This window comes from Megascapheus bottae, chromosome 1, assembly GCF_031878675.1.
Source record: "Megascapheus bottae isolate mThoBot1 chromosome 1, mThoBot2.hap1, whole genome shotgun sequence".
Taxonomy (NCBI): domain Eukaryota; kingdom Metazoa; phylum Chordata; class Mammalia; order Rodentia; family Geomyidae; genus Megascapheus; species Megascapheus bottae.
The window spans coordinates 14,197,906-14,213,720 of NC_143509.1; the positions used below are offsets into that span (position 1 = coordinate 14,197,906).

The 15,815-nt window shown below is 44.6% G+C and overlaps 1 protein-coding gene and 1 pseudogene across 1 annotated transcript; both read left to right on the plus strand.

The window, feature by feature from the left end:
• The first annotated feature begins 2,877 nt into the window (after positions 1 to 2,877).
• Sucnr1 (succinate receptor 1) lies at positions 2,878 to 9,706 on the plus strand. Its single transcript, XM_090332316.1, has 2 exons — positions 2,878 to 2,932; positions 8,602 to 9,706. Exons 1-2 carry the CDS (start codon positions 2,930 to 2,932, stop codon positions 9,553 to 9,555), a joined length of 957 nt encoding a protein of 318 aa, XP_090188442.1. The 5' UTR covers positions 2,878 to 2,929; the 3' UTR covers positions 9,556 to 9,706.
• Positions 9,707 to 13,416: 3,710 nt separating this feature from the next.
• LOC150068414 (large ribosomal subunit protein eL29 pseudogene) lies at positions 13,417 to 14,955 on the plus strand (annotated as a pseudogene).
• Positions 14,956 to 15,815: the final 860 nt, after the last annotated feature.

The following is a 15,815-nucleotide window of genomic DNA, read 5'->3' on the forward strand; positions in this document are numbered from 1 at the left end:
GAATATTCCCAGACACGGGGGGCGGGGAATTGACTCAACATAACAAATTCAGAATAAAGGCTCCTCATTCGCCATGTCTCTGCGCAGCCACGGAGAGCAGTAGGTATCCATTACCTGGTACTTTGCACGCTAAGCAGGAGGCCGCCGTCCAGGCCCAAGGCCTGGGAAGTGGTCAGGAAGGGAGGAGGAGGAGGAAGAGGAAACCCCGATGGGAAGTGGTCAGGAAGGGAGGAGGAGGAAGAGGAAACCCCAATGGGAAGTGGACAGGAAGGGAGGAGGAGGAAGAGGAAACACCAATGGGAAGTGGACAGGAAGGGAGGAGGAGGAAGAGGAGCCTCCGATGGGAAGTGGTCAGGAAGGGAGGAGGAAGAGGAAACCCCGATGGGAAGTGGTCAGGAAGGGAGGAGGAGGAAGAGGAAACCCCGATGGGAAGTGGTCAGGAAGGGAGGAGGAGGAAGAGGAAACCCCGATGGGAAGTGGTCAGGAAGGGAGGAGGAGGAAGAGGAAACCCCAATGGGAAGTGGCCAGAAAGGGGGGAGGGGGAGAGGAAGTAGAGGAGGAAGGGAAGACCAGGAGGGAGAGAGGAGAAGGGGAGAGGAGAAGGGGGGAGGGAGAGGTGAGGAGAAGGAGGAAAAGGGGAGGAGGAGGATGAAGAAGGAACTCTGGGGACAAACCCTGCCCACATGGGTGAGCTCTCCTGGGCAGGCCAACTGGAGCCCTCCTGTAGGGAGGTCTCTGCCAGGTTCGGCTCACCCTGGCCAGCCTGGCCGGCACTCCATGCTCTTCTCTTTTAAAGTTGTGAGCACCTTGAGTGCTAGCCTGCCTTCCTCCAGAAGCAGAGAGATCTCCAAGGCCACTTCCCACCCTTGCTGCAGGCCAGCAGAGCCACCCCAGGCCCAGGACCCGCTCCCCACCCAAGCCCAGGGTTCAGTCCTCATCCCGGCCCGGGACGGCTCCCCACCCAAGCCCGGGTCCCACTCCCCACCCAGGCCCGGAGTCCACTCCCCATCCCGGCCCGGGGACTGCTCCCCACCCAGGCCTGGGGCCCACTCCCCACCCCGGCCCGGGACCGCTCCCCACCCAGGCCCGGAGTCCACTCCCCACCCCGGCCCTGGGGCCTGCTCCCCAGGCAGGCCTAGGGCCCGCTCCCCACCCAGGCCCAGAGCCCGCTCCCCACCCAGGCCCGGGACAGGCTCCCCACCCAGGCCAGGTGCCCACACCCCACCCAGGCCTGGGATTCACTCCTCAACCCGGCCCTGGACCGCTCCCCGCCCATCCCCAGGACCCACTCCCCACCCAGGCCCAGGACAAACTCCCTGCCCAGGCTGGGGCCTGCAGGCTCCTCCCTGGTTCTCTGACTTTGTGGAAATTACCTGGAGGCTGGAGCCTCTGTTTATTAATCTGGGAAATAAAACAAAGGTGATAATAGTAGCTAAGCATTCCACACATAAAGGTACTTTGTTGGGATACAGAAATATCACAAATTAAAAAGATATTAATTGACATGGTGAACTTGCGTTTTTCCTATTTATTGAACTTACATTTTCTGCACAAATATTTGTAAATACATGTCCACTTAGTACATATATATATATATATATATATATATATTTGCCTGTCCTGAAGATTGAACTTGGGGCCTGGGCGCTGTCCTTGGGCTTTCTCAAGGTTGGAGCTCTACCACTTGAGCCATGGCACCACTTCTTGCTTTTTCTATGTATGTGGTACCAAGGAATCGAACCCAGGGCTTTGTGCATTCTAAGGGAGAACTCTACCACTAGACCACACTCCCAGCCCATGTATATAATTTTTAAGTACGGGATCTATAGAGACAGGTAAATATACATGCACAAAATATTTTACAACATTGTATTTTAATTATCACATTTTATCATGTATTTTGGAGTTTTGGTTTTTTAACCCTAGATACTGGGAAGAAGGGATCATACAATAAAGCTGTATTGGTATGCACTGATAAAAGTGGTATACTTGACAGAGGACAGGCAATATAGGGGTGTTGGTATACAATCAATGCACTGGCTATACAATGGAGTTGTATTGCTTGCCATAATACAATTGTCAATGTGTTGCAGGGAGGTTCTGGGATTTTAAAACTTGATCCTTAAACTTGCAAGACAGAACCTGTAACATTTGAGCCAGACCTCCAGTCCACTTGACTTTAGATTACTTTTCAGTTAGATTATTGTTGTTTTGCCCATAGCTATTCCTACTGTCTATATACCTCCTCAGTAGCTCCAAGCTGAATTTCAAATGCCAGTGGTTTGGCCATGCTTCACATGAGCAGGTAGATTTTGTGTGTGTGTGTGAACACAACACTGGTATACACCTAGGAGAAGGCCAGTCATGTATCCTGTCTGGACCACTAGAGATACTTTTCCAGAGCTACGCAGCACTGACTGGAATGTATAAACTCTCCTTTCCTGAGGTCCTCTTATTTGCACAACACTCTCTCCCCAGTCCCTGGTCACTTGATACATTTTGATGTGTCTCTTGAATATAATTAAAGAGACTAAAAGGGAAAGTGATCTCAAGCTGTATTTCCCCTAAACACTTGAAAAATGAAGAAACACGAGTGCATACCCAATATAATGTGTTTACCACCTTACCTGAGCACATAGTTAGGAGAACATGGTGGCTTTTCTTATTTTGGTAGAGGGTAAGCTAATTTCAGCTGTGGAGTTCTAAAAATCTGTTCGCTATGTGTGCTGCAGACGGAAGCACTCTGCATGAGACTCTATGACTTGGAAAAATCACCCCTGGGCTCTTGAATTATTAAACTTGACCACATGATATGCAAATCGGACTGCACTGGTCATGTAAGCAGTCCAGCACTGGGTCAGAAGCTGTGTGCACTGCCTGCCGGCAGAGCTTCTGCCTGCCAGGAGAGAGGAGGGGACCTAGGAGCAGAATGGTAAGTGATGCTCCAGTCTTTGCATTCAGATACAGTGCCACATCAGGCCCCCTGCTGGGGCTCCTTATAGCAGTCTGTGAACAGGGAAGGTGGAGACACTCTCAGGTCAGACAGAAGAACATCCTAATCTTTACTTTCACTGTTGTTTTTCTACAAAATTAAAAGTACTGCTTTAATTTCCAAGTACCATGTATCTTTCATGTAGAAATGTTTACCATATTTGCTAATCTATCAACAAAAATAGTAACCGAGTTTACTCAACAGCAATATAACTGTCTTCAGGGAAACAATATCTAAATCATATGAAACCATCTATTACATAAAACATTTTCATATTTAGGAAATGGAACAGTAAGGCATTGCAAGTATTAAGTTTAGAATTTGCCTGTGATAAAATAAGATGACTTCAAGGATACAATTTATTAAATAAAAAGTAGCTTATTGAACAAATCATTGCCATTAGACCAGACAAAGATTTTCAAAATTTTGTCAATTTTAAAGAACTTAAAATTACAATTTGATGTTACACCATAATTTCGTTTCTGGCATAATTTATGTAATATAGAAAATAGAAGGCACGGATACTATAATATTATCTGTTAGTGTGACTATGTAATTTTCATTCAAATTGCTTAGAAATGAAAATGGCCATTGTTTATAATTATTTTGTTACTATGTATATTTTTCTTACCATGAAAGTTTAGAATTAAGTACAATGATTATAAAGAAACAATTTAAAGCCTTAGAAATTGTCAAATATATTTGTAAATAATATTTTTCTTTTGTAAATAATAGTATTCAAAAAGATAAGTATATCTGAAATAGAAGAGATATTTTTCCAAATTAAAAATGAATATCTCCAGTCTGATTATGTTAGTAAATTACATATTTCTTCTGGTTCATTAATTCTAGCACATATAGGAATATTTCTGAACTAGGAACTATTTCATTCTAACTGCTAATATATTTTTTCACATTTACTAATTCAGCAAAACTTGTTATAACATATATGCAATTATTTCCCTTTTCTCAAATTAAGAATACAACTACTAGAAAGTACAAGAAAGACTTGTCAGTATTCATGAAAAAATTTCCTCTTCAGTTGGGAATGTTCCTTAGAGTAACAGCATACTTCCTTAATTTGCACAATTGTGATACTTCACTATAAATACTCTGAACTGCAAATATCATTCTATTCAGGATACACTTCTCTCCAAATTCTGTCCTTTTGCTTTTTTGCCAGTCCTGGGGCTTAAACTCAGGGCCTGAGCACTATCCTTGGGATTTTCTCAAACTAGAGCTCTTCCACTTGAACCACAGCAGCACTTCTGGCTTTTTCTGTGGAGTCATGGAATCAACCTAGGATTTCGAGCATGGTAGGTGAGCCCTCTACCACTAGGCCATGCTCCCAACCCCCTAAAGAGTTTCTTTCTTTCTTTCTCTTTCTTTCTTTCTTTCTTTCTTTCTTTCTTTCTTTCTTTCTTTCTTTCTTTCTTTCTTTCTTTCTTTCTTTCTTTCTTTGTTGTCTGTTGCAGGTCTTGAACTCTGGGCCTAGATGATGTCCTGAGCTCTTTAACTCAAGGCTACTCTACCACTTGAGCCATAGCTCCACTTCTCAAATTCTGTCATTTCTAAAGGACAAATTGTCCAGCAAATACTGGTTAGCTTATCTTCATAAAGCATAATTTATTGCAGGGCACTGGTGGTTTATGCCTGTAATCCTAGCTAATCAGGGGCTAAGATTTGAGGACCATGTTTCAAAGCCAGCCTGGGCAGAAAAGTCAATGAGACTCTTATTTCCAGTTAAGTACCAAACATCCAGAAGTGGAGCACCTTGAGGAAAGACCTTAGAGACATCATCCAGGCCCTGATTTCAAGCCACAGGGCATCATAATAACATTAATAATAATCATAACAACAATAATAGTAATAATGATAATAAATCTGTTATGGATATAGAAAGAGACTCTAAAATGAAAGATATGGGTTATTAAAGGCATAATCTCACTTTTACAAATCCAAATATAAATAAATAATAAAGTATAGAAGGGAAGATAACGAAACATTAGAAGTGGCTGACATTTGTCATTCATTTTTGCCTACTTGCCTCTAGCTTTTATATTAGCTTGACTAGGGGTTTCAAGTGACCATGTCCTTTTATGAGGACAGTGTGTCTTGATCAGCATCTCCCTCCTGTTGCTCTCCCTGCCTTGTACTTTTCAACCCTTATAGTTTCAGGGTCCATTTTCACAGATGCCCACTGAATACGATGGCTGTATTTGCCCCTCTCCTCTTACCCCTTAGACACCAGTCTCCACTTCCACATGTTCCAGCTTTCTATTTTTCATTCTGATATGCTGTTAATTATTCAAAGGTGTTCAGAATTGGATACTTGCATCTATTGGATATTAGACAATAAGTCTGTCATGCAGACACCTTATAAAGTTTTTAAAAGCATGATGCAAAGATGTGGAAACCGAAAGGTTTTCTATCATCTTATCTGACTCCACCGGATCCTAATTTGTTTGAGTGGTTGCAATCAGTTACCTTTTTGTGCTGGAAACAGTACCGAATTGTGTGTGTGTGTGTGTGTGTGTGTGTGTGTGTGTGTGTGTGTGTGTGTGTGTTAGTCCTGGAACTGGAACTCGGAGCCTGGGTCGTGAACTCCAGTACCTGGGTGCTACTCCTGAGCTTCTTTATTTTACTCAAGGCTAGCACTCTTCCACTTGAGCTACAACTCCACTTTCAGCTTTTTGAGTGGTTTATTAGAGGTAAGAGTCTCATGGAGTTTACTACCAGGGCTGGCTTTGGGTGGGCATCATCAGATCTCAGTCTCCTGAGTATCTAGGATTACAGGTATGAGCCAATGGCATTTGGCTGGAATCAGCAACCTTATGTGCGGTCGCAGGGGAATAATGGATATATTTTCCTTTGACAGTGAAACCTTTTGGTTGCAGAAAAATTCAATAAAGCACAGACATATCTCTGCCTAATAAGGGCAGATATGGCCTAGAATAACCAGGGAAAGGATGGAAATCCAGCAATAAAACCAAGGAGTTTCACACTTTAAGGAAACGTTATTTTCCTATTCTTTGAGTGTATACACTAACTTTTTCAGTATGGTCAAAATGGCAAAGGAACAGAGCATTGAGGAACTCCAATACTTAAAGCTTGAGACAAGAAGGATTAGCTTGAGACTGGCATGCATAGAGGTCAAAGAAGAGAGTGTTTTGAGGAGGTATGAATGGAAAGCTGCTGCGAACTATTCAGAATAATAGGGAACTTTGAATACTAAGATATGATCTAAACAACAAGAAGGCTCATTAGCCCCACTTGCTATATTTCTTATCTTCTACTGTTGTCACATACATGCTTCCATTAGTAAAATCAACAAAAGCAAATAATAGCTAGAGCTAAACCAAAAGGGAAAGGACACAGCAAAAGCTGGCTGGACTCTCGTGCCTGGGTGAGACGATGGCACTTTGGAAAGACCTTTTTGGTTTTGTGTAAGCAAAAAGTCTTCATTAAATATCTTAGTTTCTGAAACTTATTTTATACAAATGTTTTGCTAAAGGGTATTACTACTTTAATTACAAGTCTGAATATTTTCCACAACACACAGTGTCAAATTTCATAGTGCAATAAAGAAATGGGTTAATCTGATAGATGTACTACTCTTATCTGAACTCCAAGGAAATGGTTAGAAAACTACTTTGCAAAGAAGCAGATGTTTATGACCATCTCCTCACAACAACCTGTTTTCATCCACTGACTAACCCCTGCTACTGTACCAAGTGTAGAAGATAAACATAGTTCATCATTGAATAAGCAAAACAAATTTATGAGAAATGCTAAAGAAACATTGAATGAATAATGAAAATATAAACAAGGACAGCCAAGCTTAGACTGGTGAGTTGGAGGGCTATTTTGGGAAGAGGCTGATTTGAACTGAAGCCAGAAGGAAATGTGCATGATGGACAGATATCACAAGAGAGAAACAGAAACAAAAACATGGCATTTAATAAGGATCCCGAGGTGGGGAAGGATTGACCACTCTATGTGAATTCAAGAAACAGAAGATGAGCAAGGAGAAGAGTGAAAAGTTGCAGAGGAAAATGAGGGCACCACCCCAGGTGTTTCATCTCTATTATGGTTTTGTGTTTTCATCTAGGAAAGCAATATGGTTATCTTTGGGGCTGTAAATAAAGGTTTTTGATTGCTTGCTTTTGTTTTTTCTTTTTGGCCTAAGATGAATTAAATGCAGGCCAGAGAAGATATGAGACGGAAGGTTTTGGTAAGGTGTATGACCTTATGTACTATTGTCTGGATGCTGGCGTTACTACAGGATTCATAATTGGAAATCATGAGTGTTAAAGGCAGAGACATGAGGAGGTCATGAAGTCATGGAGGCAGAGGCTTCCAGATGGAACAGTGCTCTCATTAGAGATCGAAAGCAGAGCAAGCAGCAGGGGCTTCAATGCCGGGTAGGGCGGCGGGGGGGGGGAATGAGTAGGGGGGATCCTCTCTAGTCACTGACCACTGACCTGCAGGCATCTTGACCTTGGACTTCTCTGCCATTATTATCAGAACTCTGGGAAACACTTTTCTAATATTTATAAATTACCTAGGGTAAACTATACTATGTAGCAACAGGACCAAACTAAAATAGAAATACAATTATCCAAGCATCAGCAAAATCGAGTATCCATGTGTCAAATGCAAACAATACCGGTCTGTTCTCTGTCATTCACCAAGAGCAGTGCACAAGATGGACTTGGAGAAATCATGGACAGAATGACCCGTGCATTAAGCTTTCAGGGTAGAGAGGTCCTTTCTGCCTTACCCAGACTCAGGTTCATGTTTCCATTTTATGAAATAAGTTTTCAAATATGGGGGAAAGAAAGAGCTGTTGAAAAAGCGAGGTTGGGATTCCAACAGTCCCTGTTTCTCTCCTGGGTTATGGTTCAATTCAGTTCAACTCAGGAGAATTTACTGGACAGCTACCATATCCAGGGAAGACGCTGGTCCTGGAGACAGGAAATCAGCTCTACTCTACCGCACTTTCCCTGGGCCTCACTCTCCCTTGCTGCTTATCCACATCTCTGCTTCCACCTCTGGTGGGTGCTTACTTTCTGATTCTTCCCCAAGAGACTACATGTAGCTTGAGGTCGGGAGTTTTCATCGCTGTTATCCCAAGTACATAGTGCACAAGTCAGAGGTGCTCATCACACACTCTTACACATGGGTGTGAATAGCGGTACCTACGTGTGTGCGTTCTGTGCTTAATGCCGGCTGTTATGTGGAGATTATATATAAACACAGTACGTATGTAATATATATGCATAATGTATGTATAGTATATAACACATTATATACATATATATGTCTGTCTGTCTGTCTGTCTATCTATCTATCTATCTATCTATAGTCGTAGTGGGAGTCTGAGCTCAGAATCTTGGGTTTGCTTAAGAAGCCCTCGATGCTTAGGCCATGTCCCCAGTTCTCCTTTTTCTTACCGGGCCTTGTGCTGTTTGCCTGGGCGCAGCCTCCAGCCTCCCTCTTCCTATGGGTGCCCCCAGTGGCTGGGCCTGCGGGTGTGCGCCCCGAGGTGGGCAGGGTGTGGCCAGGAGTCACGTTCAAGTGTTGGGTCTGTCCCCTGTCTTCCCCAGGCGTGGAATTCCTCCTGCAGACACTGGCTGGCCGCCGAGGCCGCTCTGCAGAGGTACTACCTGCCCGTTTTCTACGGGATCGAGTTCGCCCTGGGAATCGTCGGGAACACCACCGTGGTGTTGGGCTACCTCTTCTGCCTGAAAAAGTGGAGCAGCAGTAACATCTACCTCTTCAACCTCTCCATCTCAGACCTGGCCTTCCTGTGCACGCTGCCCATGCTGATGAAAGGCTACGCCCACGACAGCTGGGTCCACGGGGACGCGCTCTGCGTCCTCAACCGCTACCTGCTCCACGCCAATCTCTACACCAGCATCCTCTTCCTCACCTTCATCAGCGTGGACCGGTACATGCTCGTGAGGTTCCCCTTCCGGGAGCACCCACTGCAGAAGAGGGAGCTGGCCATCATCGTCTCACTGGCCATCTGGGTGTGGGTCACGCTGGGGCTCCTACCCATGCTGCCGGTACTCAGCCCCGTGGTCACCGAGGCCGGCACCAGCTGCAACGACTATGCGAGCTCGGGGGACCCGACCTACAGCCTGGTCTACAGCCTGTGCCTCACCGTCCTGGGCTTCCTCGGGCCCCTGTCGGCCATGTGCTTCTTCTACTGCAAGATCGCCATCTTCCTAAGGCGCAGGAACAGGCAGGTGGCCGCCGCGCTGCCGCTGGAGAAGCCTCTGCTCCTGGTGGTGCTGGCCGTGGCGATCTTCTCCGTGCTCTTCACGCCCTACCACGTCCTGCGCAACCTGCGCATCGCCTCGCGCCTGGACGGTGCGCCGCAGCCGGGCTGCACGCAGGCCGTGGTCCGCGCGCTCTATGTGGGCGCGCGCCCGCTGGCCTTCCTCAACGCCGCCATCAACCCGCTCTTCTACTTCCTCGTTGGGGACAACTTCAGGGAAATGCTGGCGCGAGGGCTGAGGCGGGCGCTCAGGGCGCAGGCGCCCTGCCGCACTTGAGCCAGGACTTGCCAGCTCTGCGTCCCCCGCAGAGCGGGGGCCAGGCCCGGCTCAGAGCCCCCCTCCACGCGGGGAACCCCGGCCCGGCTCCAAGCGCAGACCCTTCCTCTGGAGGAGCGGGAGGTCGACGCCGCCTCACCCCTGACCCCCTCTCCAGGACTGGAAGGCAGCGGCTGTGGCTGCCTGTCCTCGAGAGCAGGGACCACGGCCAGTGGAAAACGAGTAGAAACAGATAACTCCGAAAGAAGGGAGTGTGTATTTAGTACTTGGTCAGATTCAAAGAATACTGTTAGTCTTCGATCGAAACGAAGTCTTGTGCAGAAATTAATCCTGTCCTTTACAGGCTTGAGGTCAATTTGGACCCGAAAAATAAACAAAAAACCTCTCTCATTTCTGTTTGAATTGTCATTGATCTTCTACTGTAAGCTTATTTGTACCAGTTACAACTATTCAGACAATAGGAGGGAAAAACTGGGAGAGAGTGAGTGAAGGGGGGACGTTGTCCAAAAAGAAATGTACTCTTTACCCGACTTAGTAACTGTTACCCATCACTATTATACTAGCAATAAAAAATTTAAAAGACATGCAGATACACTACCAGCTATCATTTATTGAGTCCTTACTATATGCATGTTTTTCATGGCTATAATAGAATTAAGTCGTTGTGGTAAGTCATTGCAAAACATTTTTAGATCCTCACCAGAAAATTCTTTGATATCAAGTCTAGTGAAAAATTGTGTTCTGAAGCCCAACTAAGCTCCATACTGATGCAGCTTGTTCTCGGAGTCATAGCAGGTTTTAAGACACAGAATTCACTAACTTTGATTGAATGAAAAAAGATGCTGGCTTTTGATCCCAATAAGGAAAGGTTTGATTCTTCCTCTACCTATGTGGCCCTGAGTAAGTTAATAAGTCCCGTAATTCTCTTTGATGTATTAAATTAAGATGAATGTATGAAAGACACTGGTTGAATCCACATGAAGAAAGAATTCTCACTTTTGTTCTAGAAGATGGCAGGGCAGACTGGCGCTAGGGACTCTTGCTGTTCCTCCCTGTATTTCTCCATTAGTCTTCTTAGAGACACTTCAAACATCTATCCTCAGATCTCAACCTCAGATAACTAGGGTTACAGGCATAAGACACTGGTGCCTGGCTTTGTTTTACTATTCAATATTTGTCTTTTAACAAAAAGTAGTGTGAATGATCGTTTTTTGTCAACAGCATCTTTTTTCTTGGAATTCTTTACTGTCTTAATCCTTCAGGGTCATGACTAATGGTTTTCTCATGACCCTGAATTTCCTGGGCTTGTTTATTCAGAGCAACTGAAAGGTTATTTCTGAACATATATTAAAATCATCAACTCACAGGATCCAGTATTAGAAATGAAACTGAAAAGGAATATGAAAAATATGACTACAGAAACCCCTGTTTATCATTTGTGATGCTAGATGAAACTAGGCAACAATCATGTATTCAAAATGAAATACAAATGAAACATGAGCCACATAATATACTAACAACAGTTTCCTTCCTTGCAAATGCCTAACTCCAATATTAAAATTAATTTGCATCTTTTTCAAAAAAAGACCAGTGAAGAAAGCAGATAAGTTGGAGAAATTACCTTGAAATCTGCCATTTTGGACACACACACACACACACACACACACACACGTGAAAATAATGATTTGCTGTATTGAGTTTTTTAATTTATGTGCCATAGACCTTAATTTCTACATAATTATGGAAGTCCAAACTGACATTATTTTTATACGCAGCAAAAGAACATTCTGCAGTGAGTCATAGCCCTGAGGTGTTTGTCCAACCTGCCCAGCATGGAAGAAGGAGGCTTGGGAAACTGCAGCTTCACAAATCAAAGCGTGGCATTGGGTGACAATTCCACAGGCTGTGTCCTGTGGAGTATGCCACTGGGAGGTCTGTGTTGGAAGAGGCGACTTCAGTGCCTGCCTCTGGGGGCTGTCTGCACAGCCATGGGGGGATTATTGAATCCTCAGATTCATAATTTTCAGATACTAATGACAGAGAAATAATACACCTTTGTAAAAGTTATGTGAGAAAACCAGTCTCAACTGCAACTTGGAAAAACATTGTAAGCAAAATGTGTTTCAGAGAGGTTATGAGCTTATACACCATTAGCCTGTCTCTAGGTTATTCAGTTAGGGAAAATCTGAAAGAACAAAGCTGTCCTCCAGGTCTTTTACAAGGCTTGTTAGACAGATATTAATATACCATTTTATAATTTGCATACATATGCATAGTATTTATACATATATTTATTTATTTATATAAATTTATATTCACAAAACTTCCATTTGAAAGCCAACATCAGTAACAACTAAAAGCTTTCTGCTAAAACTTTTAGTTCAAATACAACATTTCTGAATGGGATAGGGATTCATGGTTTCCTAGCAACTAGCTCCCTGATATTTCAGTAGTTTAGAGCAGTCCCCAGAGCTCTCACCAGCTGTCTAGAGGAGCCCCTAAGGCCTGATCATCAGTCTAGAACAGTCCACAGCCCTGCTCTGCAGTCTACAGCAGTCTCCAGAGCAATTGTCAACAATCTGGAACCGTATTCAGCAGCTGGAGAGGGAGTCAGGTCCAGCTGTGAGAAATGGTGAAAAATGAAAATATGGCAGCTCTTTTCCAACAGCGAAATTCATGAAGAATTTCAAAGAGGCAATACCAGAGTGTTCAATCAATCAAAAACAGACTTCTTGTTTACTCCATAGAACAATTTGGAGGTGAAAGGATAATAATATTTTGAAATTTTTCCCCTTTTCTTTAAACATCTAAGGAGTTATGATAGTTGCCAAACATGGGTAAAGATGGAGAAAAGTGAAGGTCTTTTATGAATGTCTCTGAAAGAATTGTGCTTGCTCACAGTAATAATCACAGCTGGTTTGTTTGCTCAACACCTGACGGTAAACACATACAATATGCAATACACATCCAGACTCCCAGACACACACATGCACGCATGCACACACACATGCTCGCATGCACACACACATGCTCGCACATGCATGTGTGCGCGCGTGCACGCACGCGCGCACACACACACACACACACTTACAGGAGTGGATGTTGAAATATGGTTCTATAAACCCAAAAGATCATTTATAGTAAAGAAAATTTGATTTGTGATTTAACTGGGCAACATAGAAGATCAGCATTTACTGATGAAAGAAACCACAACAGAAATGATGTTAAATTTTTAAAATTTATATTGGAGAGGCTTTTTAAAACTACAAATGAAGTTCTTGGGTGTATGACAAGGTACACACAGACAGGCAATGGGCTTTGCTGCCCTCCTGTGGTCATGATGTGTCACTGCACCATCTCTGGCCGTTCAAGCATGAGCTCCCCAAGGAAGCCTGGAACAGTGATCTTGATTATCTCAAATATTTTCCAAATCACCAAAGTAAAATGTTCCAAGCACGTCTATGTATTTTCTTGGGCATTTCTTCTTTGAATTGGCTTGTAAACCGCCTTTCCTTATCACATTTATCTGTAGCTTCATAAGCTCTAAACAGTTGCCTTGAAAGGAAGAGGGGTTGGGTTCAGCCCCTTTCAAATTAAACATTCTTCACCTGAAAGCCCATCATTGAGACACTGAGGCAGAGTTTGACTGTGATTTTGAAATAAGCCTGGGCTACATTTATGTATAAATCCAGGTAGAATTTGTGGAAGTCTTGGGAGTTCTCCTGCTCTGAAGGGTTTGTCACTCCCTGCCTATCCATGCTTAGCCTCCAGCAGTTTGGCAGCATTAACATTTCTGAGCAAATAACTTTAAGAAAAGTAAAATGTGAGGCGCATCGGCTCCTGAGGGTTGGCAGTTCAGACATGGCCAAGTCCAAGAACCACACTACCCACAACCAGTCCTGGAAATGGCACAGAAATGGCATCAAGAAACCCAGATCACAAAGATATGAGTTTCCGAAGGGGGTGGACCCCAAGTTCCTGAGGAGCATGTGTTTTACTAAGAAGTACAACAAGAAGGGCATTAAGAAGATTCAGGCCAACAGCACCAAGGCTCTGAGAGCGAAGGCTGAGGCTGTCAAGACACTGGGTGAAACCCAAAGTAGTGATCAACAAAAGCAAGCTCCCCGAGGAGGCCATGTGCAAGCTCCAGTGACTCATCTACATCAACCACCCCAAGCTGGGCAAGCGCATTCATGCCTACATCGCCAGGGGCCCAAGGCCAGGGCCCAGGCTCTGGCTAAGGCTAAGGCCAGGCCCAGGGCCAAAGTGCAAGCCAAGGCCCAGGCTCCAGCTGCCACTCCAGCTCAGGCCCAGACCACAGCACCTAAGAGTAGCCAGGCCCCAGCTCCTAAGAGTCCCAGGGCCCCACTTCTAAGGGTTCCCAGGCTGCATCCCCTAAGATTGCCAAGGGCCCTGCAAAGACCTCACAATGAAGACCTCTGTCTGCTGGGGAGGAAAGGACTGATGTGGCTCCCTGGCCACCATCTTCAGGGGGCCAGTGGCTGGTGTCATTTCTACCAATAAACCTGAGGCGGGATCTGGTAAAAAAATAATAATAAATGAATAAAATAAAATGTGCATGTATCATCTAAACTACTTCACCCAGTCTAAGAATGTGTTCAAGCAAAGTTCCAAAAGTCAAGGATTTAGTCATAATCTGTCAGAGTTGTTTTTTTTTGAGTTTTGAGAATTGTATGCCTTGTGGCTGAACTGCAGACGGTTCCTGGTGGAGCTCAGCCACGCTCTTCCCAGCACCAGCGCACTCAGGCTGATCCATCTGTGAAGGTGAGGATGTGCACTCATCCTTGAATTTATGTCCCTCTTGCAAATGCTTTCATAATAAAGTCTTTTCCTTCTTGTCTTTGTAGAATACAATAGCAGAATTGAATTCAGTGCATTTAGGAAATGAGGCCAGACATTAGTTTCTCCATTGCTTACTGTATTTTTCCATACTGTTGTAGACCAAGAGCACGATCAGGCAGCCTCAGGTGACATGTGGTTCACAGATTTTCTGTGGGCCATATTTTTTTAAAATTTAAGTTATTTCTCAACATTTAAAGGTTAAAAGAAGTAAAACTGTACTTCAGTCTTTTCTAGAAACTGAGAACACACATTCTACCAATCAACAGAATTCTGATCTTGAGAAAACTCTCATCTTGAGGAGGGATACGGGGTGAAGTCACAGTATAGCACTCCCGCACTTCAGCAGAACCCCTTGTCCTCTCTTGTAAGGAACCAGACCTGTGTATTGACACCCTTGTGAGTGTGGAGCTCCTCTGCCTGATCCAAGCTTCTGGGGAGTCAGCATTGGCTTGGATCACTGACAGTACCTCTTCCTGGACGGCAAAGAATGAAGCTTCAAAGGATGGACCATCTATTCATGAAATTATGCTGAGGTGAATATTTAGCATGTCCCAGGCAATCTCTTAAACACTCTGCACACAATTCATTCCATGCCCATTATAATTTATAAGGCGAGCACCCTTCTGACCTTAGTGCAGGGTGAGGGCACTGAGCACGTGTGGCACCTGCAATAGGGACCTGAAGACCAGGGCATCTCCCTCCACTGGCTGCCCAGGCCTGGACACGCATCACAGGTGCATGGGAACAAACTCTTCCCTCTGGGTTGAAAGAACAGGAGACACACAGAATTACAGGGCGATCCTCACACTCTTAAGTTTCATGTACATTGCTGTTTTCTTGTAGGGTGATGTAGAGCAGGGTTGCAGTTATGTATGTAAGGTAGCGACTACATTTTTTGTAGTGTTACGCAGCTGTAGGTCTGTTTTCTCTTTCTTTCTCTCTCAATAAACCTTCGCCTCTTAAACTGCATGGAGTTTCCTTTCGGCAAACATTACATTTGGTGCCGAAACCTGACTGGAGAGAGGGTCAGGAGTGGCTGGAACCCCGCTGTTTCTCCGAGGGTCAATCCGCCTTCTGCCCCCCTCCTTCATACCAGAGAAAGGAAATTCCACTGCCATACCTCTGCCTTTCCTATCGCTGGCCGCACATTCTGCTACAGTGTTTCCTGTTTGCACTTGGTGAGTAATTTCTGTCTATGAGCTCTCTCCTGTCTAGTTTTACTCCACTTTCCCTCCACCCTCGACTTTCCCGCCTGACTTTCCCACCCAATTTTCCCACCTGACTTTCCCGCTCAACTTAAGTGCCTACTTGATCTCAATAACCACGCTGCCAACCATGCCCGCCCCCCATTCTACATCCTCAGGGACTCCTGCCCACTCCTCCCCCCACCATTCTAC